Here is a 26,122-nt window from a genome sequence, read left to right on the forward strand (position 1 = left end):
AGACTTAACACTGAACTGTTATAGTCGCATTACAGTGCTGACCAATCCATCGTACCTTTAATTTTAAGAATGGTCTGCTAATAAAAGCGTCAAATACATACTTAGGATGTATTTTAGCGCTGTAAACGTCGTTCACTTAAAAATACTGCAGGGCATTTAGAGGCGATCTGAATAATTATCTGTAAATGCATACTCGCATCTATCTGTCAACATTATCTCAATGTTATTCATGCATTCCAAAACATGTAATTTGTTTACAGGAGATATTTTAGGACCTCTTCGTGCTTAACTCCTACAGGTCGAGCATGTATCTGCTGCTTGTGTTCGGGAAGCCAGGCTGTACTCCTCAAAACCCAAGATGCCTGTAGCATCTCATGTGTCTTATTTGTTTCGGGACTGGTCTGGTCATCTACAGGCGGCTTTTTGAAAAGCGTAGATACACTTGATCTTAGCCAAAAGGCCGATATTTCCCCAGAAATCGCGTTAATTACAATGAAATACTGATCAAAATTAATAGAAATATTGTATTAACAAACTCGATGTAATTATATATTTCAACGTCAGCATTGATTAATTGTTTAATCCAAATTATACCATTCTTAACCCAATTTTAAAAACAAGGTTTTATTTCTAACTTTTATATAAAGTTGTTCCAAATAGTAAATCTATGAGGGGAAAAGTTATGTTTACACATAAGTGACCACGTTAGAAGTACGTTTATGAAAACTAGGAAGTTTCAAGGGGATTTTTCCAATGTCAAAGTTACACTTAAGTAAAAACTCTATACCCCTAATTCTTGAAATATCAAATTGGGGATTATATGCCACATACTTTGCTAATTATTTTAATAGTTTTGTATCCATTTAATCTTAAAAATAGCATTAGATGTCCTAAAATCTAAAGCATTTAAGCCCCCTTCTGCCTGTGGACGACAAAGAATCTATTTTTTAGGATATTGCGGTTTTTGCGTGTGTACATGTGGCAGAGCCGGAAGCCGGTGAAGTCCCGTGCTGCGGACACGATGATTGGCGGATCGCTTGCAGCCTGTGTGTTACGTCAGCTTGCTGCTGCGAGAGGTGTCTGGGTCCTGGGACGGTGTCGGCTGGTCTGGAGAATTTAGCCGGTTCGCTTTGTGCGGGATTAAGCGGAGGGGAGAAACAGGCACTATTGGAGGGTGTTCTGGCGAGGGTAGGTATATCCGATATTGGGCCGTGTGTGTGTGTGTGGGATGTGGGGAGACAGGAGGTCTGTTGTCTGCAGTTTGACCTCTGTTCTTGTGCGCTTCTTTATGACGATCCTGAGTGCCAAGCGGCAGATGTTCGCGTGTGTTAGTGAGCGCTTTTTGATGATGAGTTTACGTAGGATGTTCAGGGGGTTTCTGTGAGTTTGAGCTTTTTTAAAAAAATAACAGTCGTCTGCTGGCGTTTGCGGATGAACTGGTTACTGGTTCCCATTGGAGATGCGCAGTCCGCACACCGGTGTGTGTGCCATCTGAAGGCGAGAGCCGTGCAGGATTGCATCAGCGCTTCTGCGTCTCTTCATATCGCTGTCAGATCGATGCTTTTGGAGAACATTAAACTGCTCCAGTCGTGCTGTATGTTCTTAGGAAGAGAATCGCTGAAGTGTAATGAAACCGCTCTCCAGAGGGTGCGGGCAGCGCTGTGTCAGCTCTCGGAGTCCCGACTGAGCAACAGGCACGCTGGCCTCCTCTGACCCACACCCCAGGTCACAAAGGGAAGTGGGGGAGACCACACAGAGCCCCAGCACCAGCCCGAAGCACACCATACAAGCTGTGGTTGGAAATTTGTTTTGTTTTTTTTTAGAAATAACCTTCAGGTCCTGCTCTGGTATTTCAGTGTTTGTATTTACTTTTGCGCAATTTCCTGTTGACTCTCACTTGCAGTAAGTACAGTCTGCTCTGGAGGGTTAGCGCCAAAGTCAATACTACACTGTTTACCTCCTAGCTGGGCTCAGGTTAGCTGTAGTACTTCCAGCTCAGCTACAGTGACCAGCCTGTTTTTTCATGAAGCCGAGAAGCCGAGGTTTCTACAGGAGTTTCTTCTTTCTTATGTGAAACATGGCCGTCTGCTGGGAGTCTGGTACAGGTACAGCAATATCGGCACTGAAAAGGGAAACCTTTCATGTTTTGTATTTAGCCAATTGCTATATTTCTATATAAAGAGGCTCAATAGAATTGTCAAGGCAAGTGCTGAGTTCTGATGCACTGAACAGTCTTGCAGGCAGGCTTGTCTGGTGTAGATGAAGAGAGCAGGAGTACGGGCTACAGTGTGGGCACTGATGAGCAGAGAGCAGGAGTACAGGGAACAGAGTGGACACGTCACAGTGTGGGGCGGTGCTCCAGGCTGTGTAGTCTGTGGGTTCAGTCCCAGATGGAGACACAGCTGTAGTCTTGCTGGTGCCCAAGCTGCTCCAACAAACTGAACACCAAACAAACAGGAAACACTAGTCTGTAAAAAAGAAGTAAAAGTAGACACCCATACATTTTTTCTTATTAAAGCATTACTCATATTAAAAATACTCAGATTGAAGTTTTTCTCTGAATTCTTTGGCTGTGTCCACATATCCAGGGTTATTTACAAGGCATTTTTCCACCAGGATCAAGTTTGCTCTGGCACTTAGGGAAGTGGTTGGAAAACGGTAGGGGTGCAGAGATCTCCAGGAATCCAATCTACCGGAAATGAGGTTGGTGGAAAAAAGAGGAATGAAATGAGTGTTGTATGAGTCAGAAACCCGGAGTGTGCCGTGGGCACCAGTGCAGACTGACCAGACCAGGTCTCCAGAGTCCCGCTCTTCAGGGGAAGGTTTGTCTTTCCGTTGAAGTGGGTCTCTGAATGAGCAACTCCTGAGGTCAGAGCTGCTGCTGACTCCCACCCAGGCAGAAGGTTTGTGTTGTTCAGTCAGTAAACGCCGAGCTGTGTTTTAATTAATGCGCTGTTGTCGTGGAACTTTGCAGTAGGGAGCTAGGATTGAGCCCTGCAGGGGGTCAAGAATGAGTATTGTGTGTTCCCTTTCTGACAGACTGGATCAGAAAGCTGCAAAGGGAGGGAAAGCAGTCTGCTCTTGATTAAGAGCTGTTATTTACCCAAGGTCACAATTTACCAGCACCACAATGCTTCTCTGAGGTTTGGTAGACGCTGAATCCCTGAGACTTGTCTGCATTTCAGTTCTTCATCACACTGAGCTCCTAAAACACTTCCCACCAGCCCCTTTCAGCACAGCATTGGTCCTTCGGGGATGTGTAATTTCAGGGATGTTCAGGAATGTTTTTTGGTATGTGGAAGCTGTAGGTACTGGCACCCACCTACATCATTTATATAACACCATTATAATCTCAAAATTGTTGCAGTTATAACATTATGCCTGTACTCAAAGCACCAATGACCTTGCATCTGTAAAAAGTTCTTTATGTTTAAAGCACTTCTTTTGTTAACAATACGTCCTTGGGATAATGACACGCAGCGCGTAGACTGCAGGCAGCTACAAATTCAGTTTTTGAAAACAGAAAGGCTAGAAAGGAAAGCCATCTCGCTGCTGGAAGAGGGGGTTGGGTGGGATTGAGGATTGTAACTTCTGTTATCTGGCTGTAAAGAGGAAATGGGCGGAGAAAGAAAAAGGAGAGAGAAACTTTTTCTTCCTTTCATGCTGCTGTATGGTGCCTTAAGTTCAGTCCTGAAATAAAGGCCTGGTGTTTGCTTCACCTCTCTAGCCTGGACTCTGATTCTTTTCCTGGCCTGCTGAAGAGGGTTACACTCATCCATCTGCCTTGACTGTAAACCAGAAGCACACTCAGGGTCAAGGTCAGAGATATAGCCCAGGAAGCAGTAACCAGATGGTCACAGAGGGCCTGTTTCTTGAGTGCTCTCTTGTGCTCTGGAGAGGAACTGATCTGTCTGCTCGTTGCAGTGAAACTCATTACATTCCAGATTATGAATAAACGGAACACAGATCTGCAGGGGCCAGAAAAACTCAAAGTTGTCAACAGTGAAGTCAAATAAGACTTGTGTTTCTCTGAATGAGAACATTTATGAAGTAATGTACTAACTGCATCATCTACATTGACTTTCCTACATGTTCCGGCATGCAGACTGAAGGAAGCTGACTATTCTCTTAACCTGAACTATGTGATGTAGATCCTGAGTTATGTCATGAGCCACTCAAGATACTTCTTTACAGTGGTTGTTACAGCTACTGGAAAAGTGGTAGTTATGGCCGAATGGCCACTTTCTGAAACCAGACAGACAATGGGTGATTTCCATCGACAGGGAATGGAGTGATTTCCCTGCCAGAGGAAATAAAGAGAGAGACAGCAGAAGGCAAGAAAGAGGGTGTTTAACAGTACAGATTGACTTTGCATGAGAGGGAGAGGGAGGAGACTAGAGCTGATGCAGATATATTGTAAGCTGCTGTAGGAGGAGTCCTGTCCGCTGTGGGCAGGGTTAGGGGTGTTTCAGGCAGGAAATTGGAGGCAGGAGAAAGATCACATGAGAGAGCAGTTGACAGATTAACACACATTCTCTCTGGGGCTTCACTCCTATACACCAAGTGCTAAAGTGCTACCAGAGCTGGTCAGAGGCTGAAGACAGACAGCAGGAACCTGGGTGAGTGAGAGACTGAATGACTGGCATCTCTGTAACAAGAACTTGGGTACATATTTTTGTGTGCTTCTTATGGAACAGTTTGCAGGATGAATGCATGATAAGTGGCTAAGGAGGCTCCGTTTCCCCAGGGTTTAGAAGAAGCCAGAGTTCTGTTCTGGTCGGTGAAATGTGTCGATGGCCTTTGTTCTTCTCAGGGTATAGCTTGATTTAACAGCAGAATGTTTAAGGCCTCTGAAGATGAGCCTAAGCCTTAAGTGCTCATTCTCCCTGGTCAGCCCACTCTTCAGCTGACAATATTGTAATTTCCTATGTGTAGACCAGGAAGTGTGGCATGAAGACTAAAGAAATATGACTGGGTAAGAGTGTAGAGTGCTTTGTTCTTACAGCAGAATCATAAAGATTACAGATTTGGAATTGAAACCCAATTGTAAAGAACTTCGCTAGTAGTGTACTTTGTCAAACACTTATCTGAACACAGCCTTACTCGATGACTGTAATAAAATCTCTGGAGCTGATAAAAGAGCCTTCAGGTCATGCATAGAGTGTGTGTGTGCCTATGAGTGTGCATTTCTTTCTGACAATTTCAGTGCATGACTGTATATATCAGTGCATTATGTTTGTGTCTGTTTGTTAGTAATGTATTTGTGTGTGAGAGTAAGCTTGTGTTTGCACTGGTGTATTTGTTTTCTTTATTTACATGAGTCAACATGTACTTGTTGACCTATATCAGGTCACAGTGGTTGTTGAGATGCTAATCAGCCAGATTTCAGAGAGCCATCAGCATCTGGACTCTGGACACCCTGCAGAGCTCTGCACGGGCCCAGCTGTCAGCCCTCTCCTCACTGCCGAGAGTTGCTTGCATTCATCCTCCCAGCCTGGAACCAGCCCTTATAGCTCCTACATGTGCTGCCTGCTCGAGTTCAACTGCCCAGCGTCCAGGAGTTCAAAATCGGCTTCATGTGGGCAGTGTCACTCTGAAGAGAGATTTTCTTTCAAGGATTTGAAGACATGTTTTTGGAGAAAAAAAAGTGTGATTAAGTGTTATTGATAGTTTGTCCTTCAATCCCTTCTTCAATTCAGCCTTTGTTTGATTTCCAGGAACATTTGAGAATGTAGCTCAGCCAGACCTACCACTTTTGCAATAAAAATCCAATACAGTGCAGCCATAATTAAAGTGACACTTTATATCCACAGCATCTGCTTGTGACCTTGCTGTGACTGTCGCAGGCAGTTTGCTAATAAAGCTAGAAAGGAATGTCTGAATGTAATTGCCTGTCCTGGAACTGAGAAATATAAAAATGAGAGGGAGCTCTTGTTTGACTCATCCTTGTCCATCCTTAAGAAATCTCCAACCCCAGTTCTTTCTGCAGCTGTCTTTCTGTCCTTCACCCCTCTCTCTGCTCAGACTGTTCCCTGCTGTCCAGCCTAGAGGTTGTTCTGTACCTGCCAGAGTGAACAGCGTGTTTACAAGCAAGCTTATCAATTTAGTTGCATTTTCCTTTCAATCAGCATCGTTCCGATCAAACTGCCTGGCCCGAGGGGTGCCGAGAATTTGATCAGGGAGCTGAGAGCAGCATCTGTGCACCTTGATTGAGTTACTGGGGCTGAGACGCCATTACAGCTGAACACGCAGGCAGGCACCTTGCCCCAGGGCTGCTCTGTCCAGGTAGCCTGTTCTATTGGCCTGATTTATCTGGTTTTATTAGCAAACAATCACTCTTGATTACCGGCCAGGAAGTTTTAAATCACTTCAGTATCTCTGTCTCTTTATCTCTGGATAGCAGAAGCTCGGAATGGTATTACAGCCAGGACACTGGGATTAAAACTCCTCGTTAGATTTACAGAACCAGTTTCAGCACAGTGTTCCTAGTGTCTGCTGATGACTGATCAATCTTTCTGTCCCATCCCCCCCACAGAAGCATGAATATGTCACATGAGCACCACAACCACGGCACCATGGCACCGTCAACCACTGGTTCCCATGGTGACCATAACCATGGTGATATGGAGCATGGGATGTCAATGGTAAGTATAAGTTTGTCACTTAAGTAGTGTGAACATTTTTACCTTTTAGAACAGTTTACACAATATACTACAGTAAGTTTTATTGTAATTGTCAGAATTTAATTTGCTTAGCTCTCTTCCTCTCTCTTCCTAGCAAATGACTTTTTATATGGACTATAAGAATGTGGAGCTGCTGTTCGCTGGTCTCGTCATCAACAGTCCAGGAGGTCAGTCTCTCCATTTTTCTGTTACACGCTACCTGAGTATCTGTCTGCCCCTGGATCTCTGAATAATGGTCTACCTGCTGCCTATGATTCCAGGTTGGCTCTGTGACTTTGACATCGGGGGTTCGAGCCTGAGTAGTAGCTGACAGTGATAAGGTTCCCTAGGTGGCTACACACAGGTGGCTGATCCCCGCTGAGGGCAGGGTTGTGATCAGTCAGCCCGGGCTCTCTGGGCATCTGGAGACAGAGCTACACTCTGGACTCCTGCAACTTGCAGTGCTGTTGGGGAGGAAAGTCTCTGTCCTCCAGTCAGTTCCGAGCCACTTTGTGTTCAGACACGAGCGGCTAGAAAGTGGGCGTGTCAGAGGAGTTTGTCTGCACTTCCTCATTTTTGCCGAGCGGTTCTGGGGCTCAGAGTCCTTATTGTGTGAACTGTCGTGCAGAGATGGTGGGAGCGTGCATCGCCGTGTTCCTGCTGGCTGTGTTCTATGAGGGGCTGAAGATCGGACGGGAGTTCCTGCTGCGGCGGAGCCAGGTCAGCGTTCGCTACAATTCCATGCCAGTCCCTGGGCCCAATGGCACCGTCCTGATGGAGACGCACAAGACCGTGGGGTGAGTGAGGGGCACGATGCACTGAGAGACTCATGGGGACTCATGGGGACTTATGGAGATGGGCACTGATATTAATGACATGACGTCAAAGATCCCAGAAGCTCCTTATAGAAACGTTACTTCTCTGTACAATTTACATGCTCAATGCTGTCAGTCTCAGTTCTGAGTGCATTGTGTGTCAGTGTCCATCTCTGTAACGCGGTGTCTGTCTGTAGGCAGCGGATGTTCAGCATGCCCCACCTGCTCCAGACGGTGCTGCATGTGATCCAGGTGGTGGTCAGCTACTTTCTCATGCTGATCTTCATGACCTACAATGGCTTCCTGTGTATTGCTGTGGCGGCAGGGGCCGGAACCGGGTACTTCCTGTTCAGCTGGAAGAAGGCTGTGGTGGTGGACATCACTGAGCACTGTCACTAACTGACCCCTAAGCCCTGAGCCAACTCCTGACTGGACGTCCACCTCAAAGCCAGCCTTTGCCAAGACCCGCTGACCCTGTGACCTCCCTTCTCTGATGTCCAGAGGTGGGAGCGGTCAGGTTGTCGCCACCCTCCTTAACGGTTGTCTCTCCTGATGCGGCAGCAGTCGGTGTCCTGGCAGCTCAGAGGGAAGCGGTCTCCTGGGTCTCATTCCTCTTCAATACTTAAAAGACTTTAATGAGCCATTATTCAATTCATTAGGCAATTTGAATACTTTCACCGCGTATTACGTTTGAAATTAAGTTATTATATGATTATGTATTCAGGAGTTTCCTGAATTCAGGACAAGATGGCGAGAACACAAAGCAGCTGGTGACAATGAAGAACCTCTACCGACAGCCGTGCCTGTGAAACCGGAGCTCTGTGGGCCATGTGGCACCAGTACCGCCTCCTGTGGGTGTCCTTCCAGCAGGAGCCCCATCAGGTCCAATCTGATCTGCCTGTAGCTGCCAGCGTGGGGAGAGCTGTGACTCAGCAGACAGTCCCACCTTACTGGTCCTGCGCGTGTACAGTCCACCCTCACCTGGCAGTGTCCCCCCACACATTTCTAAATCCCTCCCCCACAGCCCAGCCGGAGCTCCAACCCCCAGCCGGGCTGATACAGCTGGTTTCACCGGGTCACCAGCAAATCAGCAGCCATGACGCAGCTGAACTAGGCTCCCTCGACTAGCATTGTGCCTTAGCCTGAAGCCCACAGCAGCCTGTGCTGCTTAGCAACGGGAGTGTTCTGCGTTACTGCTAAGTGTTCTCGTTTCCTTTTAACACTTCACACTCAGCAGGCCAGCAGGTGCAGAACAGCCCAGGCTGCACAGTAGCCAGTCAGACTCCCAACCCAAGCCTGAGCTACTCCAGGGTGAGTTTCTAGTTACATGAACTTTTACTGTAGCACGGAGTGCCTGTCGACGTCTCCATCAGGAACCGTCTCTGAACCCCTCCATGGCCACTGGGCTGCAGAAGCATATTAACTGCAGTACATGAAGTAACGTGTATTAATCAGAGTTGCCGTCCCTCCAAATGTTACTGCACTGTGGCCTAATTTAAATTTAAACCCAGAGCAGCCTTGCTGTGGCGACAATCCAGGATGAGTGAGTTGTGTTGCTTCCAGGGAGACCAGACTCGCCAAGACGTTTGGACCAGCAGGGGGCCGACAGTTCTGGCATTCTGGGTCACTAGTTAGTGTCAACAGAGCTACACTCTGTCTCTACAGATTCAAACTTTCAGCCTCAGAGGACACTCAGTCCAGGAGTTTCAAAATCAAGCCGTTAACTGCAGCTGCCCCAGAGACAGGCAGCTGCTTCTAAAGGCATCAGAGTGAAGTGCTGAGGCTGGAGCTGTTCAACCTTTAGCCCTATACTCTGCTCTGGCCTGGCAGGCAGGGGGGCCTGCAAGTCTGGGGTTTGAGCAACACTCTCCAGGCTTAACTCTAGAGGACCAGCAGGCAAGGTGTCTGTCATATTGTGCAGATGAACTTAAGATTCATGTGTCACTTTATTTTTAATTTTTTTTTAATTGCCATGTGCCGTTAATTTTTATTGTACCAAAAGCCTCGATATGATGTGTGTTACCAAGGTGTGGATTGTACCAGTTCTGGGGGCAATACAGAGCAGGAATCTGGATTCCCACTGCACAGTTCAGCAACTGCTGGCTCTTGTATGTAATCCAGCACACAAGAAACAGGACATTTAAAAGTACAAAGTACACTGCTCCGAGTGACTCTATGTGGGCAGGAATGAGCAGGCGACGTGTTCTTTGCTCCACCCGTGTGATCCGATAAGCACCTCGCAAGGCTCCAGCTGCTGTGCAGTGACAGTCCGGGTTCCAGCTCTGGGATCAGAACCAGTTCGGTGAACCGCAGTCCCGGCTCATCAGCCTGCCAGCAATCATCTACAGTATGTGCTCATATCTACTTGTACTGTTGTAACCAATCAGAAGGTAACTGATCAATAAATGGTACGAGAAAGCTGACCCGAGCCGTTTCCTGTGAGTTACTGAGCCCTGCATGAGAGCCTCTGAGCACACAGCTGTGAGGCCAAAAGACTGAGCTGCCTGACAAGAACAGGGTCACGACATGTTGATGGTTTTATTTGTACGATTAAAAAATAAAACACTGCATATAACCACAGTCTACACAGACACTGCTTCCACAGCCTTGTTGTTTTTTACCCTGAGCCTGGGCGAGGGAGACATTCTCTTGTTTCACTGCCATCTGGTGATATTAAACTTTTATCATTCTTTCACTGAAGCTTGTTAAAGTTTTTTGTTGTTTCAGAAAGAAAATTGTTGTTAAATGTCAGTTCCATTCAAATCCATAAAAACTGAGTGCTCCTAGAAAGGTATCGGCAATATTTTCCAGTGCATTTTAATCTCAGAACACTGGTGGCTGCATCCTGGCGCCCTCTAGAGGCCAGCGGTGGTACAGTCCTCCGCATGGAGTGCCCTGGAGCCAGGACCCAGCTCCCCACTGAGATGCCCCTTTCTCTCACTGTGCCACCCCCAGTTCTTTCACTTTACTCTGGTGGCTTTGTTAGCCAAGGTTCAGCTGTCAGTACACCAGCATCCAGCACCAAGAGACACTCCCAGAAAAAACAGTCCAGCTATGGAAGCATTAAAAACAGTTTGGCTACAAATGCCTTCCCCCCCTGCTGGAGCTGGTGATGGAACAGTCTGAAAGATGGTCTGTGTGTAGCCAGTCCACTTGCACCACAGCAGTGTCCCAGGAGCCCCTAGAACTGCAGATTTCCAAAGAGGGAGGGCAGGGTGTTGGGTTTGGGGTGTGGTTTGTACCCAATTCGCTCATTGATCATCTGCTCCCTGGTCTTGCCTTCGGCACCCCCAGCCGTAGCCCCGCCCATGTCCCCGGTGCTGGCCACGCCCACCACATCCACCTCCTCCCGCTGCTTCTTGCGGCTCTGTGGGCGAGGAGGGCAAACAGGCTCTGTCAATTCATTCAAATACAGTAGCGCCATCCGCCGCCTCCGCCCCAGGGAGCCTGCCAGAGCCTCGAGCTTCGCTGCAGCCCTGCGTGCTCGGCCTGCCCGGGCCGAGAGGCTGGGGTCTTGAATAATCAGGCACGTACAGTGACAGAACCACTCACAGGAAAACACATCTCGGAGGGCCTGTTCTTGCCCTTAACGTTATATCCCCACGTCCTCAGGTTCCGGGAGTGTTAGCACAGCAGGCTCCTCCAGCGGCTCTCCTACCTCTAGCTCCTTCTTCACGCTGTCGAACTCCTCGATGTCGTCCAGCTTCAGCTCGATGCGAGTGGGTTTCCTCCGCAGCATGGCGGCCGTGTGGCAGCTCCGGGGACTGGACCCCACCTCCGGCAGCACGGGAACCGGGTCCTGGACACAGGGGCGGCAGGGAGACTTCCACTTAGCAACTAGCAACACCGCGCAAGCCGGTACCACCAGTACCACTCGGGTCTCGCGGTTCGGCGAGAACTGAACTGACAGCTGCTGTAACGCTTGGACGGGTCCTCCGTCAAGGGGCAAAGCTCACAGAATAAAACTTTTTTCTCCCAAACTCTGGGAAACAGGAAACAGGAAGTTTTATCTACTGTCCATCTGTCACATCAGACAGGTTTTTCAGACTCCCATATATTTTATGATAAAAGAATGCAACACACTACTTTTTAGGTGGCACTTGCAGAATGTTTCCTCGACATGATTTTTTTATAATGCAACAGCTGAGGGCCATGCACGCCTTTCTCGTGTAGCTAATACACGTACAGATTGTCTGGTTGTCTGCTGTACTACTGTGTTCCTGAGGTGCGGAGCGGTGGATCTGCGCCTGTGGCTGGGAGGTTGCCGGTTCGTATCCAGCGGCCCGCAGAGGAATCCTACTTCATTGGGCCCCTGAGCAAGGCCCCTGGAGCAAGGCCCCAGCTGCTCCAGGGGCGCCGTATAAATGGCTGACCCTGCGCTCTGACCCCCAGCTTCTCTCCCTGTCTGTGTGTCTCATGGAGAGCAAGCTGTGGTATGCAAAAAGACAAATTCCTGATGCAAGAAATTGTATATGGCCAATAAAGTGATCTTATCTTATTACTTTAATGCACTTTATTGCTTTCAAAACTACTTTATTAATCCTTTAATAATTTCAGAATATATTATACCTAGGGTAGGATTTTAACAGTTATCAAACTGTGCTGTTCAGAACTCAGTAATTAGCCGGCCTATCCTGCATACTGCCTCGCTAACGTATAAACATCGGTGCCTATAAGGGGCAGCACTTGCATTAATCTTAGCCTCTAAATATAATAAAACCAAGTGTTCGTAACATTCATTAACTGAGATAATACTTTGCTACAGGTGGGAATATCTGACGAGGCAGCTCAAACCGAGGTACCTAGCTCTCGCACGGCGCTCTCCGCGGACCGACCAGCCTGCGCTCACTCGTCCCGGACGAACCGGCGTTGCTGCTGAAAACAAAATAAAGACAAAATGAGAAAGGCAGCCGGGCGTCGTCATTCGTGCGGTGAAGAGGCTGCCAGCGGCCCGGCTGCAGAAGCAGGTCTGGAGGACAACAGCAACAGTCAACCAAGTTTCGAAACTTCAAATTACAAGTGTTCCTTCACAGGCCGCCAGGCACGGAATAAACACATTTACAGGAATTGGGACTTCTTCTTATTGCAAACATACAGTAAATAATGGACGTAAAGTAGTCCTAAACCCCACATACCTCCTATATTGTATATAGACCCCGCTGAAATGAACGGTGAACCACAAAAGGAAGCGCACCCCCTGTAGATGGGATTTGTAGTCTAATGAGACTTAATCCAGATTGCTTCCTTTGTACAATGAACTACATCTCCCAGATAGGACTACAGTGAGCCCCTTGTTTCATGAGTTAGCGGTTCATATTGGGGCACATGATGTGTCAGAACAATGCACCATCTCAAGTGATAGATATATCTTCTGTAATATATGTGAGACTAACCGATGGGTGAATTTTACATTTAGTTGGAAAAATATGTTTTGAAATACATTCCTTAAGTCTATTAGGCCTCCCGGCCGACAGAACGCGCTGTCCGTCCGGAATGGGTTGCTACTACAACCAGTGACGCAATTTCCGGCTCCGGTATCGGTTTGTCCGCCTGCCACTGGAGAGCGCTCGTGCAATACTCGCTTCCTCTCGCCAGCATCGCGGTGGTTTCGTCTAGGAGTTCAGGTATTTGTAACTTCAATACATTTTCATAATAGAAGCGATTAATTGGCAGTTTCCGCAGTGTGTGTGGGGTCCACGGTTCCTGGAGCAGAGCTGGGGTCAGGTCTGCAGGGTTGCACACGTGTTTAAGTCCTCAGATCTGCTGCTCCGTCTCAGCGCTGATATCTGTCGCACTGCTGTTCGGAAACACCGCTCCTGGACACAGTAATGATGTGACTTTTCTTCAAGTAGCTTCTCCTCTCTTCGTGATATCCTCAGAGTTGCGTAGAAATATTTGAATTCGTCCTGTTTCCTCGTTGCGCTGCCTGTTTGTGATTCTATGGGAAAGTAGACTTACTTTTATTACATTTCTTAAGGAATTCAACGTTTAATTTGGCTGAACGTGAAAACTAATGCGATCGGTCTTGATGTCTCTGGGCCGACAGTTATTAACCTTTGCTGCCTTGTTTGCAGTCTGGCTCCCACTGCCGTTTAACATAGTTAACTATAAGACTTTCTGATTTCTTAGAAACTTGATTTAAATCCAAGCAGTTATGTTTTACACGCACTTAAAAAATACATTAACAGTACAAATCAACTATACTCAAAATAAACAACGTTATATTAAACGCATCGACTCATGCTGTGCATAGTCCTTACACACCCTTGCTACAGGACCTGTGGACCTGTGAGTTTACGCGGCCACTGTCACCCTAAACACCTATAACAGCACAAAACCCGTTCATTTTGCTGCTTTACATCCTCTCATTTGTTAATAGTGGACAGAAAATGTGATGTGATGTTACAGGTCAGTATTTTGTCCTGATAAGTCTCATGTGAAAGGTATTTCATGACTCTTGGGTCGACAGCGATGTTACAGGTGACCACAGACCTGCTGACTCCCAGTGCCCTGTTCTCAGTGTTCACACAGAGGACACCTCCGGCCTGGGGACCCTTCTCGCCTGTCCTGGGTGAAAGTGTGTTTGTGCGTCTGTGTGTTTGTGTAGCTGTGATCCGGACCCCGCTGTGTGCCGTGCGGAGGGTGCTGTCCAGGAGTTTGGGGAGACGTGCTCTCGACTCTCTTCCTTCTCCCTGTGTCCAGTAAGCGGTCCAGTGGCTCGAGCACGATGTCGGACGAGGAGGACGTGCCCGCGGTGAAGAAGTCGCGCATCTTCTATGGCAGCCTGGAGGAGCGCGAGCGCGAGCGCCTGGGCCGGGGCGATGCGCGCGGCGCCAGCAGGGAGGCCCTGAAGGCCGGCATCGAGGCCGGCAACATCAACATCTGCAGCGGTCAGTGCGCAGTTCAGGCCTACAGCACACAGCACAGCCCCCACTGGGCCGGGGCCTGTAGCTACCGCGTGTCACTGACGCTGTCGGCTGTCTGTGCCAGCGCCCCGAGCGGGGCCCCGCCTGTGTGCCAGCGCCCCGAGCGGGGCCCCGCCTGTGTGCCCGGCGCTGAACGGTGCCCTGTCTGTGTTCAGGCGAGTCTATGGAGCTGGAGGAGCGGGTGAATGAACGTCAGGCAGAAGTCCTGGCAGAGTTTGAGCGCAGGAAGCGTGCTCGGCAGATCAACGTCTCCACTGATGACGCGGAGGTGAAGGCCTGCCTGCGCGCCCTGGGGGAGCCCATCACGCTGTTCGGGGAGGGGCCCGCCGAGCGCCGGGAGAGGTGGGTGCAGCAGGGCAGAGGTCAGCCGAGGGGGGCGCAGTGACGGTGGTGCCAGTCTGCGGGGAGCGTAGCCCCAGAGATCACGGCTGAGCTGAAGCCTCCTCTCTCCTCCAGGCTGCGGAACATCCTGTCGGTGGTGGGAACTGACGCTCTGAAGAAGTCCAAGAAGGAGGACGACAAATCCAAGCGGTCGCAGGACGAGGTACAGGAGCAGCTGGGCAGGACAGGATTCTTTTATTCTTTTCACTCTCTGCTCTTTAGTCTGAATAACCTCCCTCTCTGTCTCTCATGTTCTCAGTTCCAGCAGACCTGGTACCATGAGGGCCCAGGCAGTCTGAAGGAGGCCCGTCTGTGGTTGGCCCGATACTCCCTACCCAGGTGAGAAACTAGGGTGTTTACACTCCTCAGTGGCATCTAATCCTGCTTCTAGATGCACTGCAGCATGAGAGAGTAGCAGGTTGTGTTATACTTAACCTGCACACTAAATACTTTTCATCTAGAAAACTCTTGTTTTATATCTTCTCGTGAGAACTGTTGTGCGCATTGTTGCAGGATGTGCTGATTGTACATGTAGTGCAGCCTGTCTGGGTGTCTCAGGTTGGGCTGGCTGCTGTTAATATAACACTGCTGATTGCTGTCGGAGGCTTTGATTGGAAGCGCACTGGAAGCTCAGCTGTGGAGACATAAAAGAATTCATATCGCCCCCGACCGTGTAGCCCCTCTCTGTCTCGGAGTAGCAGCACCGTCAGCCTCTGGAACTGCATGGCTGCAGTCCAGCATCTTTTATCAGCCTGTTGAAGTGATTCCTGACTGTCTCAGTTTGTCAGTGGCAGTGATTGAGGGGCAGTGGTCTGTCCGGCAGGAGTACTTTGTATTGTACAGCCCCTGACCAGTTAGCGGTGGTCCTGTGGTCGCAGTGTCATGGCTGGCGAGTCTCTGGCGTGGCTGGTGGCAGGGTCACCCCGCTGTGTGCTCTGTGTTCCCAGGACAATGCAGCGGCTGGAGGCAGCACGGGACCAGAAGGAGATCCCAGAATCCACCCGGACCGCGCGGCAGCAGGAGCTCCACAAGTCACTGCGGGTGGGTGGGGCCTGGAAGCCAGGCGGGAGCTGAGGGTGGCAGGTTCACGTTTTTTGGAGGATGTAGCTTTGCGATTCTGGTTTGTGATTTTGTGTTGGGGGAGGGGGGGGTACAAAAGATTTTTTTGAGTTTCCTGATTTTGTTTGATTTTCCTTTAGTAAAGATTTAATACTTGAACAATCAAACTCAAAAACTCGATTTGTTGGCATGCTTTAAATCCATGCAAATTACCTGATGTTATTGACTCTTTTTGTTTTGTCTTTTTGCACTTGGGTCTTTCAGAATCTGAATAATTTCTGCAGTCAGATTGGGGATGACCGGTCTATCTCCTACTGCCAGTTCAGCCCCAACTCCAAAATGCTGGTCACAGCATCCTGGTGAGACTCTCCAGCGCCCCCCGCTGACAGGGTGCCTGACACGCCAGTGCCCCAAGCTGGATATACACACTTTAAATCCTGTACCTCTTTTTCCTGCCTGTCGGTTATGAGTTACTTCATGGACTCCTCTTGTTTCTTTGTATATTGTTTTGATGACTCATGTTCAGAGGGTACGGGTCTCCCACTGCATGGTTCTGTGTCCGTCGTGCCGGTGAGTTTCCCTGAGCACGTCCCTCTTCCTACAGGAGCGGACTGTGCAAGCTCTGGTCCATCCCTGACTGCAGCCTCATCCGCACCATGAGGGGTGAGTCTGCTGTCCAGCTCACAAGCTTTCCTTCACTCAGGGCTTTCAGAGAGAGGCTGTGGGGTCCACTGTGGGGGCCGGGTACTCTAACGGCCTCTGTCTGTCCCTCAGGACACAACACCAACGTAGGTGCCATCACCTTCCACCCCCAGGCCACACTGTCTCTGGACGAGAAGGACGTGAACTTGGCGTCCTGCGCCGCCGATGGCTCTGTCAAGCTCTGGAGCCTGGACAGGTCTGCCTCCCATCAGTCCCGATTCTCACATCTGTCCCTCTCCGTCTGTGCGCTCCTGTTCCTCTGTCTGACCCTCGCGGTTCTGCTCCCTCCCTGTCTGCGTCGCTAACACAGCTCTGCTCTCCCCTCCACAGCGACGAGCCTGTGGCCGACATTGAGGGTCACTCCATGCGTGTGGCCCGGGTAGCCTGGCACCCCTCCGGCCGCTTCCTGGGAACCACCTGGTGAGCACGCAGCGGTGCGGTCAGTGGTGCTCGTGACTGCTCTGCACACGGTCAGCCCGTCTTTCTGACCCCTGGCCTTTACCTTCCCCCCTCAGCTACGACAACTCGTGGCGGCTGTGGGACCTGGAGGCCCAGGAGGAAATCCTGCATCAGGAGGGCCACAGCAAGGGCGTCCACGACATGCACTTCCATCCCGACGGCTCCCTGGCCGGCACCGGGTACGAGAGAGCGCCGCATGCGCCGTGCCCTTCGGACCCGCCGCATGGAGTGCCGGCGCCCTGTTTCCAGCCGGTCTGCACTCTCCTCAGCCTCTCTCTCTGTCCCCAGGGGTCTGGATTCGTTCGGCCGGGTGTGGGACCTGCGCACAGGCCGCTGTGTCATGTTTCTGGAGGGACACCTAAAGGAGATCTACAGCATCAACTTCTCGCCCAACGGGTAATGTGGGAGTAAGGTTTCTGAGTAGGGGGGTTACTTGTAGCACCCCCAGACGGTGCAAGTAACTTGCACAGTCTGTCCTGGCTGGAGAGGCTGGAGTTGTGCTTTCTGCACCAGTGAACCCAGCAGAGGCGCCCGGAGGAGCAGGTGATGCCCTGCTGTGGACAGTGAACTCGGGGACTGTGTGTATGTTCAGCAGGGTTGCGGAGACAGCCTGAAGTTGAAGTGTGTCCTTCCTGCTAACCTGTGCCCCTGCCCGCAGGTTTCATGTGGCCACGGGCAGTGGGGATAACACCTGCAAGGTGTGGGACCTGCGACAGAGGAAGTGCGTTTACACAATTCCCGCGCACCAGAACCTGCTGTCCTCAGTCCGCTTCCAGCGTGAGTCTGGCTGCCGCGCTCTCAGCTCCTCTTTCCTTCTCTGCCAGCCTCTGTTTTTCCCACCTGTTGACTTTCCTAGCTGCCTCTCAACATTCGCGTTCTCTCTCCCCCTCCAGCCACGGACGGGCACTACCTCGTGACCGGCGCCTACGACAACACCGCCAAGGTCTGGAGCCACCCGGGCTGGTCGCCCCTCAAGACGCTGGCCGGCCACGAGGGGAAGGTGATGGGTCTTGACATCTCGCCCGACGGGCAGCTCATCGCCACCTGCTCCTACGACCGCACCTTCAAACTGTGGGTGTCGGAGTGAGAGGAGACCGTGACCCCAGTATGAGAGACTCTAGACTGGAGTTCCCCACGCTGGCCATACAGAGCCATGTGTCTGTTTCATCTTACCCCAGCCTTTAGCTTCTTAGAAGACTAGTCATTAGTTCATGAGGTTGCTCTTCAGACCCAGGTGAAGACGCCTGTAACACACTTCAGGACCAGAGCTGGAGGCCTCAAGGAAACTGTCTCCTCTTACCAATTCACCTTCGTTTCAGCGGGTCTCCACGCCTCAGACCAAAGAGGTCCTTTTTTTCACAGCTGACTGTAGACTTACAAACCACGGTCAGTTTCAGGCTTTTGAATTTATTTTTTTTAAATAGTCCGGGGTTTTCACAGGGCGAGCCCTACTGGCTCTGAGCAGCCAGGGGACAGAACAAGGGTTTGGACTTCTCATTGATTAATGCTACAGCGGCTCCCTCTTGTGGACAGTGGGTGTTAATCCAGCCTTACGCAGCTGCTGCTGTGCTGTTTTCTTTAGAATACCAGAAAGTAAAGGATATGGATGAAAAGAAACCACATATCAAGCAGCATTCTTTCGTTTTACAATTGTTTTTAGTTTAAAAAATGAGCACCCTTGTTTTTTCTGTGTAAACATGAGTTTTTCAGCATGACTGAATTAAACATTTGTTAAAAAAAACATAATTTGTATATTTCGTGCATTACTCAACCATTATTGGGTTACATTTGGAATGTCTGTATTTGCAGTTTGACTTATTATTGACTGACTATAAGACATTACTGATGGTTGTCATCATGAATGACCATTATTGGGTCATTTTCATTGATAAGTTATAGAAGTCCTGCAGGGCTGTGTGTGGATGACCAGCATTTGACATCTTCAGTCAGTTCCCTTGCAGTTACTTCATTGAATCTTAATCTCTGGATTCATTCGGCTACTCGCAGCCCCTTGTTACACGAATCGGTGTGCTGGCAGCCCATTGTCAGCAGGCAGACTGTGCAACAGACTCTATTCATTCAGTGAATACGACAGCAGTGACATTTTGCTACATTTTCCCCATGTTTTACTAAGTCATAGTCATTATGTAAGCTAGGCACACAAATACAGGGGATAGTTGGGCCAGTTCTGTTTAAATCTTCGGATTGTCCCATGTCTGCTATAATTCACCACCAGATTAGAAAGCATTGTTTTTGTAACAGCTAATTTTTCTTAATACTATCAGTAGTACTTCTCTCCTCTTATTAACGACGGGCATGTGATGCACATCAGGGCGCTGATTGGATCAAGCTAGTGGGACTGGGCTGCTGTCCTCTGTGAAGGACAGTGTGGCCGGGCAGTGGCATCGGGCTGCTGTCCACTGTGAAGGACAGTGGGGCCGGGCAGTGGCATCGGGCTGCTGTCCACTGTGAAGGACAGAGTGGCCGGGCAGTGGCATCGGGCTGCTGTCCACTGTGAAGGACAGTGGGGCCGGGCAGTGGCATCGGGCTGCTGTCCACTGTGAAGGACAGAGTGGCCGGGCAGTGGCATCGGGCTGCTGTCCACTGTGAAGGACAGAGTGGCCGGGCAGTGGCATCGGGCTGCTGTCCACTGTGAAGGACAGAGTGGCCGGGCAGTGGCATCGGGCTGCTGTCCACTGTGAAGGACAGCGGGGCCGGGCAGTGGCATCGGGCTGCTGTCCACTGTGAAGGACAGCGGGGCCGGGCAGTGGCATCGGGCTGCTGTCCACTGTGAAGGACAGCGGGGCCGGGCAGTGACATCGGACTGCTGTCCTCTGTGAAGGACAGTGTGGCCGGGCAGTGGCATCGGGCTGCTGTCCACTGTGAAGGACGGTGTGGCCGGGCAGTGGCATCGGGCTGCTGTCCACTGTGAAGGACAGAGTGGCCGGGCAGTGGCATCAGGCTGCTGCAGCTGACAAGGCGCAGCTGGTGGGTTCTGGGGGCCAGAGGAGGGGGAGGTAAGCTGCCAGCAGGCGCTGCCTTGTGTCACAAGGGTTACGGGTCTCTGCAGTCCTGTGGAAGGAGCCACTGGTGGGAATCTGCAGTTTCCCCCGCCCCCCCTGCTGGAGGGGTATCCAGGTCCCCGGTCTCAGGGTGCCACCCACAGGTCCCTGCGGGCCCACAGGAAGCAGAGCAGGAGCAGCAGCAAGATGCCGAAGATCCCTGAGGTGAGGTAGGTGAAGACGCGGAACTGAGGGCTGAACCAGCAGCCCTCCTCCTCCTCCTCCTCCTCGCTCTCGGAGACCAGAGCTTCCTCCCCGGGCCCCACCTGGTTCTGACCGGCCCGGAGCCGGCGCTCCACGTCCAGGCTGAGCGTGTAGACCGTGGGCCGGCTGCGCCGCAGCCAGGAGCGGGCCGGGGCGGCCCGGTACCACAGCCGCCCGTCCTCCAGGGCCACGGGCCGGGCCTCCAGCCGCAGGCGGTCCAGCAGGGCTTGGTCTGTAGGCAGCTCGGCGATGCTCTGCGCGTCGTGCAGGGGCGTGAGGCGGCGGCACAGCGGGCAGGACAGCCCCCCCTGCGGCTCGGGGTCCATCGCCAGGCTGAGCCGCGCCAGGCACTCCAGGCAGAAGGCGTGGTGGCACGCCAGCAGCTTGGGCGTCCGGAAGGCGTTGTCGAAGGGGCTCCAGCAGATGGCACAGTCCAGCTGGGGCGGGGGGGGCTCCTCGGCCATGGCTGACACTGGGTGTCGGGGCTGTGCTGGGCAACGCGCCGCAGAAAAGCAGTCCGGGTGCCCTGATCAGCTACGCTGGGCAGCGGCTGGCTTCAGGAAGGGCAGGTGTGTCCGAGACATCGCTGTGCTCTTGGGCTGCCCTGCGGAGCAACTGGCCAGCTCAGTCTCCAGCGCTATACAGACCGGCTCACCACTCCAATAGCTTATTACAGCCCCCCATTCAGCCTGCAGATACGAATACTCTGAAATGAACAGCTTCCAGTCCACAAACCAAACTGCTAAACGCTCAACAAGTTCAGTGCTGCTTAAACCACCGCTGGATGAGGGATTGTCTCCGAGAGTAAACTAGCATGGTTCCAGACTGGAGGGACTTCACAAGCAGCAGCTGCTGACAGCTGACTCCTGTTTGCTTCACGCTCAGGTGATTCCTTACAGGCGATGGCCCAGAGGGGCTGGCTCTGTGGAGACAGGTATTTCTGGAAATGCCCTCATCTCTCAGCGTTTACCAGCAGGGCACAACAACAGAGGTTCTGGAGATTCTGATTTTCGCTCCACAAAAGCTGTAGCACACAGGGGCCTCTCTGGGCAGAGGGCTGGATGAGAGATGCTGGGGATCCTGTCGGGGAGGGTCAGAGGCAGGAGCTGCACCCTGAGTCCCCATTCTCAGTCCACAGCTTATATCTGTAAATGAGAGACGGAGAAATGTGAGCTTAGACTGCTCTTCAGACGCATTTTGTGGCTGCGACTGTGGGCAGAATAGTCATGTAACCAAAACCATCAGTTTAAAATGGCGCCCCTGAGCTCGGTGCGAAGTGAACTGTCAGATCGGCAGCACTGCGGTGTGGCTTACTGCCTGCCGGGCCCAGTCCGGCCTCTGGACCCCAGTGGTCACCGTGTTCATGTGAACAGCTGTCTGCTGCACACAGCTCTCCACATAGAAACACCCAGCAATTACTTGCTCCCCATACGCAGATAAGCACAGCTCTTAGGTTAAGACTCCCATTACACACACAGAGCAGCGGTCCCTCTGTCTCGAGCCAGCCTGCCTCCTCTCCTGGTGCAGAGAGCCGGAGCTCTTCTGAGCGCAGTGTAAGAAAACAGGAGTGTCAGCTCTTACCTGTCCTTGTTCTTGTGGCCTGGCTCCGGGGGTCCGAGTGCGAAGAGCTCACAGGCTGTGAAGTGAAAAACACAAAATCTAATCGTTTCAGTGACTTGACAGCAGTTAAAGAGCACCTGCAGAGGAGAGAGGGTGCCGGCTGTGCTGGAGACTGCTGAACTGCTGCTCGCAGTGGAGCAGGGCTCCAGGGAGGCGGAGGGAAGGGGGTGTCGTTATGGAAACAGGCCTCAGGTGTGCTCAGGCCATGTGACTCAGTGTCCACAGGTGCGCTGTGAGCTGCTGCAGTTGAACAGCTCCACTCGCGCACACAGCTACCACACTGGCCCTCAGTACTTGCAGACCTGGGCCTTTGCTCACAAGCCACAGAAAGCTAGTGTATTCAACAAATGATAAGCTTAAGCAATAACAAAGAAAACCAGCCAGATCTACAATGCAGAGATTAACTCTTTCACATTAGCTATGCTCCAATATGATGAATAACAGTAGCAGTAAAAACTAACAACCACAAGGCTTGAACACTAATTTTAATAACTAAATTCTAGCTGTGAATTGCAAAGGTCTCGCAGATTTTACCTTAAACTCGAAGAACGAGAGAGAGAAAGCTCCTGTGAGGCTCTGCTGCCCTCAAGGTGCTCCTCTCTACCAGTCTCCCCTCTCAGGTGGAAACATGACTGGCTGTGGTGGCTTATAGTACCATAGGCACCGGTACAGACAAGTACACAGACACTGTGTGCTTGAGAAAAAGGGACGAAGTGGCGCTGTTTAATCACATGACCATACAGTCCAGTGCAAGACAGCTGATCCTGTTTCATTAAATGAATTCACCTTCTTTAATCATGGGAAACAGCCTGTTGCTTCCTGCTCAAAGAAACCGATACTAGTAAAAGGGTGTTGATTGATCACACACAAATCAGCCATTCAAGACAAAGTCAGGAGTCTTCCTGTGACTAGAAAGTGTTTAGACCGTGCGATATGTTCACAGAGGGGGGAGCCGTGAAGTTCGAAGGCATCTGAACGATCCTCCCGCTCACGCGCAGCAGCAGGAGAAGCACGTCCTGCAGCAGGGGCTCCTGGGAAAGTGCGGCTCGGAGGGAGTACCCCGGGACCAAACCGACGGTGGCTGCTGTGTGATTGGCTGCTTGCACGACGACAGCTTGCGCTCCAGATCGGCGCCACCCTGCTGTGTGCAAGCCCGCTGGCTCTCCGCCTCGGCCTTGGCAGCTAGGAAGGCCGCCAGGTCCAGGTCCAGCGTGCTGGCGCCCCCGCGAGGCAGAGGGGTGTTCTGGCGGCACTGGGGGCAGGGTATCCAGAGCTGCTCATTGAGCAACACGTCCAGTCGCCGCAGGCAGGCCTGGCAGAACGTGTGGCCGCAGTAGAGCTTGCGTGGCAGCCTCTCGGCCAGGTTGAAGGAGGAGTAACAGATGATGCAGTCCAGCTTGCGGCTGTCCCTGCCGTGCTTTGCCGCGAGCTCCACGCTGCCCTCTGCAGGCCCCTGCGAGGCAGACGCCATCTCCGGCTGAGCCTCCCCTGCCTCCAGGGGCATCCTCGCTGAGGGGAGAAACACGGAAAGCAAGACGGTCACCCTCAATCCTCTGTGTGCCTCGAGATGTCCAGCAAACTCTTCCACCCTGTCCAGCACTGTCCCACAGCAACAGCCCTCAGCCCTGTTTGCATCTCTAGCACCAGTGGTCAGAAAACAAAGGAATTTTTCCTTCTTTTTTATGGATACACTTCCTAGAAAATGGTGTGGTATCCTCAAACAGAGAAGAAATTAAAGATATTAATCTCAATAGTCTATAAGCAAAAGACATTAAAACTTGAAGTAGAGTTTTTGCTCATAAATGTTGGAATACGTTTCTTGAATAATTAAAACTGAACTACTCTGTATGAAACTGCTTTGGAAACATTAATATATCTCAGAAACTGGTTTCAGTCTTACTGAAAGAAGAAATTCAAGCACCTCATTTCTGTTTCAATCCTACAGCAGCTACAAAACAACCATGAATAATGTTGACTGATTATTTTAAAGCTTGCGTTTAGATAGGTCATCTTATCTTTTTTTATGGTGTGAAAACAAGTGGAGTTCTAATTCATATTTGATCTAATTAGAGAGTAATTAACAGATTCCTCATTCATGAATTTTCCCCAAATTTTTCTACTTCGTTTTTCATTTTGAATGTAGTTCAAATTTGAGATTTTTACCTCTACATTTTGTTCCCTGCATTTACTTCTGACCTTTTCTTCTGCGGTGGAGACCTACAGAGCCCCTCTGGGGTTGTGATGTGGCTGCCTGCCGCCTTCGCTCATGTCCGCTGTGTCCAGATCCCCAGCTGCAAATGTCCTGGGCAGCTCAGAGTCCTGGAGTCCTGTGCCCATCAGCCCCGAGTCTGAAGACTGAGACTGAAGCCATCCTGCAGCTCGGAGAGGGAGATCGGACCGGCTCTCGAGAGGCTCCCTGCAGTGTGCTGCCCACCTGCCTGTATCAGGTGCCAGGCCTGCTGCTGCCCTGGTGCGGCAGCTGTCAGGTGGGGTGAGAGCTGTCACCGGCTCAGGTTTCTATTCTTCGGGAACAGGTGAAACAGGGATCAGTTTACAGCCACTGCTTCGCTCTTAGAAGCCACTCAGAAACCCAACACTTTCCCCAGCATCCGAGCACAGTGGAAACCATCTTAACATGGGGACCCCAGCCAGCCAGGACAGTCCAGCATTAACATGGGGACCCCAGCCAGCCAGGACAGTCCAGCATTAACATGGGAACCCCAGCCAGCCAGGACAGTCCAGCATTAACATGGGGACCCCAGCCAGCAGGTCAGTCCAGCACTAACATGGGGACCCCAGCCAGCAGGACAGTCCAGCATTAACATGGGGACCCCAGCCAGCCAGGACAGTCCAGCATTAACATGGGGACCCCAGCCAGCAGGACAGTCCAGCACTAACATGGGGACCCCAGCCAGCAGGACAGTCCAGCATTAACATGGGGACCCCAGCCAGCCAGGACAGTCCAGCATTAACATGGGGACCCCAGCCAGCAGGACAGTCCAGCATTAACATGGGGACCCCAGCCAGCAGGACAGTCCAGCATTAACATGGGGACCCCAGCCAGCCAGGACAGTCCAGCATTAACATGGGAACCCCAGCCAGCCAGGACAGTCCAGCATTAACATGGGGACCCCAGCCAGCCAGGACAGTCCAGCATTAACATGGGAACCCCAGCCAGCCAGGACAGTCCAGCATTAACATGGGGACCCCAGCCAGCCAGGACAGTCCAGCATTAACATGGGAACCCCAGCCAGCCAGGACAGTCCAGCATTAACATGGGGAGCCCAGCCAGCAGGACAGTCCAGCATTAACATGGTGTTCTTCCTCCTGGTGAAACTCACATAGATTTTGTACAGGGGCTCCAGACAGGATCACTATTCAGGTGTGCAGATACTGTGTAGAGAATTTTAATATGAACATGGAATCACCATTCATATTGGAAAGTGGACAGAAGATGTCTGCAATGTTGTGACTTACAGTGTGCAGCATTTTCGCACTGGTGCTCTGTTGTATAGCTGAGGGTAATGAGCTTCCTGTGGTAACAGACGTGACTGTGAGAACAGTCCCGTCAATGAATCGTTCTCCAGAACTGTCTCCTGAACTGGACATGACCCCTAACCTTTGACCCTGTCTCCTGAACTGGACCTGACCCCTAATCTTTGAACCTGTCTTTGATTGTGGAAACATTTGATCTTTTGATTTCTTAAAACGGTGCACAATCATGTTTAACGAAGGATAATATTTAACTGTTTCTACTACTTAGGATATTCTAGGAAGAGAAACAACTCTTTTGTTCACAGGAAAGGTTTTTGATCACCAGGACTGCTATCCTCTATCTGGTTTTGTGATTTTTCCTGAGTCACAGGACTGTGAAGTACCTACTGTATGGCAGGGACCTGTTCTGAGCTTTCAACACTAGTAGTCATTAGATGGCGCTAGAGACGAGCTAGAAACCACAGCCTTTACTTTAAGTCACAGCTATAACAGCTGTAGGTGATAGTGTAGTAATTACTCCACTGGAGTTTAGGGCAGTCTGTGTTTAACTATTCGTGTTGTGTATCATAAAGTTTCTAAAGTCAAGTCAAGGAGTGCTTTCCGCAAGTGCTGTAGACACCGGTCTTCATAGCGTTCTTGTTTAACTTCAGTTCAGTTAAGTTTGTCATATGCACAAGCGCAATGAAATGCTTATTTGCAAGTATGCAAAGCTTGGAAGAAATCTTTCCGTCGGCCCT

At 50.8% G+C, this 26,122-nt stretch overlaps 4 protein-coding genes across 15 annotated transcripts; 2 read left to right on the forward strand and 2 right to left on the reverse strand.

Annotated features, from left to right (window-relative positions):
- Positions 1 to 1,001: 1,001 nt before the first annotated feature.
- Positions 1,002 to 9,900, forward strand: slc31a1 (solute carrier family 31 member 1). 5 transcript variants are annotated; one of them, XM_069183246.1, is made up of 6 exons: positions 1,002 to 1,188; positions 2,617 to 2,703; positions 6,536 to 6,644; positions 6,778 to 6,850; positions 7,291 to 7,459; positions 7,675 to 9,900. In XM_069183246.1, exons 2-6 carry the CDS (start codon positions 2,699 to 2,701, stop codon positions 7,874 to 7,876), a joined length of 558 nt encoding a protein of 185 aa, XP_069039347.1. In that variant the 5' UTR covers positions 1,002 to 1,188; positions 2,617 to 2,698; the 3' UTR covers positions 7,877 to 9,900. The 5 variants fall into 5 exon arrangements, with proteins under 5 accessions (XP_069039347.1, XP_015222296.1, XP_069039348.1 ...); XM_069183247.1 differs by lacking the exon at positions 1,002 to 1,188 and adding an exon at positions 1,936 to 2,105; XM_015366810.2 differs by lacking the exon at positions 2,617 to 2,703 and having other exon boundaries at positions 1,006 to 1,188.
- Positions 9,901 to 9,996: 96 nt separating this feature from the next.
- cdc26 (cell division cycle 26 homolog) lies at positions 9,997 to 12,709 on the reverse strand. Of its 3 annotated transcripts, none has more exons than XM_006640488.3 (4): positions 12,613 to 12,709; positions 12,280 to 12,352; positions 11,136 to 11,276; positions 9,997 to 10,844 (listed from the first exon to the last, which is right to left on the reverse strand). In XM_006640488.3, the coding sequence occupies exons 3-4, from the start codon at positions 11,214 to 11,216 to the stop codon at positions 10,659 to 10,661; spliced, it is 267 nt and encodes an 88-aa protein (XP_006640551.1). In that variant the 5' UTR covers positions 11,217 to 11,276; positions 12,280 to 12,352; positions 12,613 to 12,709; the 3' UTR covers positions 9,997 to 10,658. The 3 variants fall into 3 exon arrangements, with proteins under 3 accessions (XP_006640551.1, XP_015222298.1, XP_069039350.1); XM_015366812.2 differs by having other exon boundaries at positions 12,280 to 12,349; positions 12,613 to 12,663; XM_069183249.1 differs by lacking the exons at positions 12,280 to 12,352; positions 12,613 to 12,709 and adding an exon at positions 11,664 to 11,769.
- A 308-nt stretch (positions 12,710 to 13,017) lies between these two features.
- prpf4 (pre-mRNA splicing tri-snRNP complex factor PRPF4) lies at positions 13,018 to 18,750 on the forward strand. Of its 3 annotated transcripts, none has more exons than XM_006640489.3 (14): positions 13,018 to 13,101; positions 14,180 to 14,367; positions 14,559 to 14,745; positions 14,860 to 14,947; positions 15,044 to 15,123; positions 15,732 to 15,825; positions 16,108 to 16,202; positions 16,448 to 16,506; positions 16,618 to 16,741; positions 16,876 to 16,965; positions 17,061 to 17,183; positions 17,293 to 17,400; positions 17,663 to 17,781; positions 17,898 to 18,750. In XM_006640489.3, the coding sequence occupies exons 2-14, from the start codon at positions 14,205 to 14,207 to the stop codon at positions 18,089 to 18,091; spliced, it is 1,524 nt and encodes a 507-aa protein (XP_006640552.1). In that variant the 5' UTR covers positions 13,018 to 13,101; positions 14,180 to 14,204; the 3' UTR covers positions 18,092 to 18,750. The 3 variants fall into 3 exon arrangements, with proteins under 3 accessions (XP_006640552.1, XP_015221983.1, XP_015221984.1); XM_015366497.2 differs by having other exon boundaries at positions 13,036 to 13,101; positions 14,085 to 14,367; XM_015366498.2 differs by lacking the exon at positions 13,018 to 13,101 and adding an exon at positions 13,159 to 13,302.
- rnf224 (ring finger protein 224) lies at positions 18,739 to 24,487 on the reverse strand. 4 transcript variants are annotated; one of them, XR_011183503.1, is made up of 4 exons: positions 24,087 to 24,487; positions 22,425 to 23,399; positions 21,852 to 21,906; positions 20,734 to 21,415 (listed from the first exon to the last, which is right to left on the reverse strand). XR_011183503.1 is itself a non-coding variant. In XM_015366567.2 (3 exons), exon 3 carries the CDS (start codon positions 20,732 to 20,734, stop codon positions 20,153 to 20,155), a length of 582 nt encoding a protein of 193 aa, XP_015222053.1. In that variant the 5' UTR covers positions 20,735 to 21,415; positions 21,852 to 21,906; positions 22,425 to 22,876; the 3' UTR covers positions 18,739 to 20,152. The 4 variants fall into 4 exon arrangements, 2 of the variants coding, with proteins under 2 accessions (XP_015222053.1, XP_015222052.1); XR_001480715.2 differs by having other exon boundaries at positions 24,054 to 24,487; XM_015366567.2 differs by lacking the exon at positions 24,087 to 24,487 and having other exon boundaries at positions 18,739 to 21,415; positions 22,425 to 22,876.
- Positions 24,488 to 26,122: the final 1,635 nt, after the last annotated feature.

The sequence above is a fragment of the Lepisosteus oculatus genome, chromosome 24, assembly GCF_040954835.1.
Source record: "Lepisosteus oculatus isolate fLepOcu1 chromosome 24, fLepOcu1.hap2, whole genome shotgun sequence".
Classification (NCBI taxonomy): domain Eukaryota; kingdom Metazoa; phylum Chordata; class Actinopteri; order Semionotiformes; family Lepisosteidae; genus Lepisosteus; species Lepisosteus oculatus.

Excerpts from the sequence above, each read along its gene's own strand:
- slc31a1 (XM_069183246.1), top strand. Across the intron at positions 6,645-6,777 it reads TGGAGCATGGGATGTCAATG|CAAATGACTTTTTATATGGA; the intron begins GTAAGTATAAGT and ends CTCTCTTCCTAG. Across the intron at positions 6,851-7,290 it reads CGTCATCAACAGTCCAGGAG|AGATGGTGGGAGCGTGCATC; the intron begins GTCAGTCTCTCC and ends ACTGTCGTGCAG.
- cdc26 (XM_006640488.3), bottom strand. The coding sequence starts at position 11,216 with ATGCTGCGGAGGAAACCCACTCGCATCGAGCTGAAGCTGGACGACATC. Across the intron at positions 10,845-11,135 it reads GCGTGAAGAAGGAGCTAGAG|AGCCGCAAGAAGCAGCGGGA; the intron begins GTAGGAGAGCCG and ends CCTCGCCCACAG.
- prpf4 (XM_006640489.3), top strand. The coding sequence starts at position 14,205 with ATGTCGGACGAGGAGGACGTGCCCGCGGTGAAGAAGTCGCGCATCTTC. Across the intron at positions 16,742-16,875 it reads AAGCTCTGGAGCCTGGACAG|CGACGAGCCTGTGGCCGACA; the intron begins GTCTGCCTCCCA and ends TCCCCTCCACAG. Across the intron at positions 17,401-17,662 it reads ATCAACTTCTCGCCCAACGG|GTTTCATGTGGCCACGGGCA; the intron begins GTAATGTGGGAG and ends CCCTGCCCGCAG.
- rnf224 (XM_015366567.2), bottom strand. The coding sequence starts at position 20,734 with ATGGCCGAGGAGCCCCCCCCGCCCCAGCTGGACTGTGCCATCTGCTGG.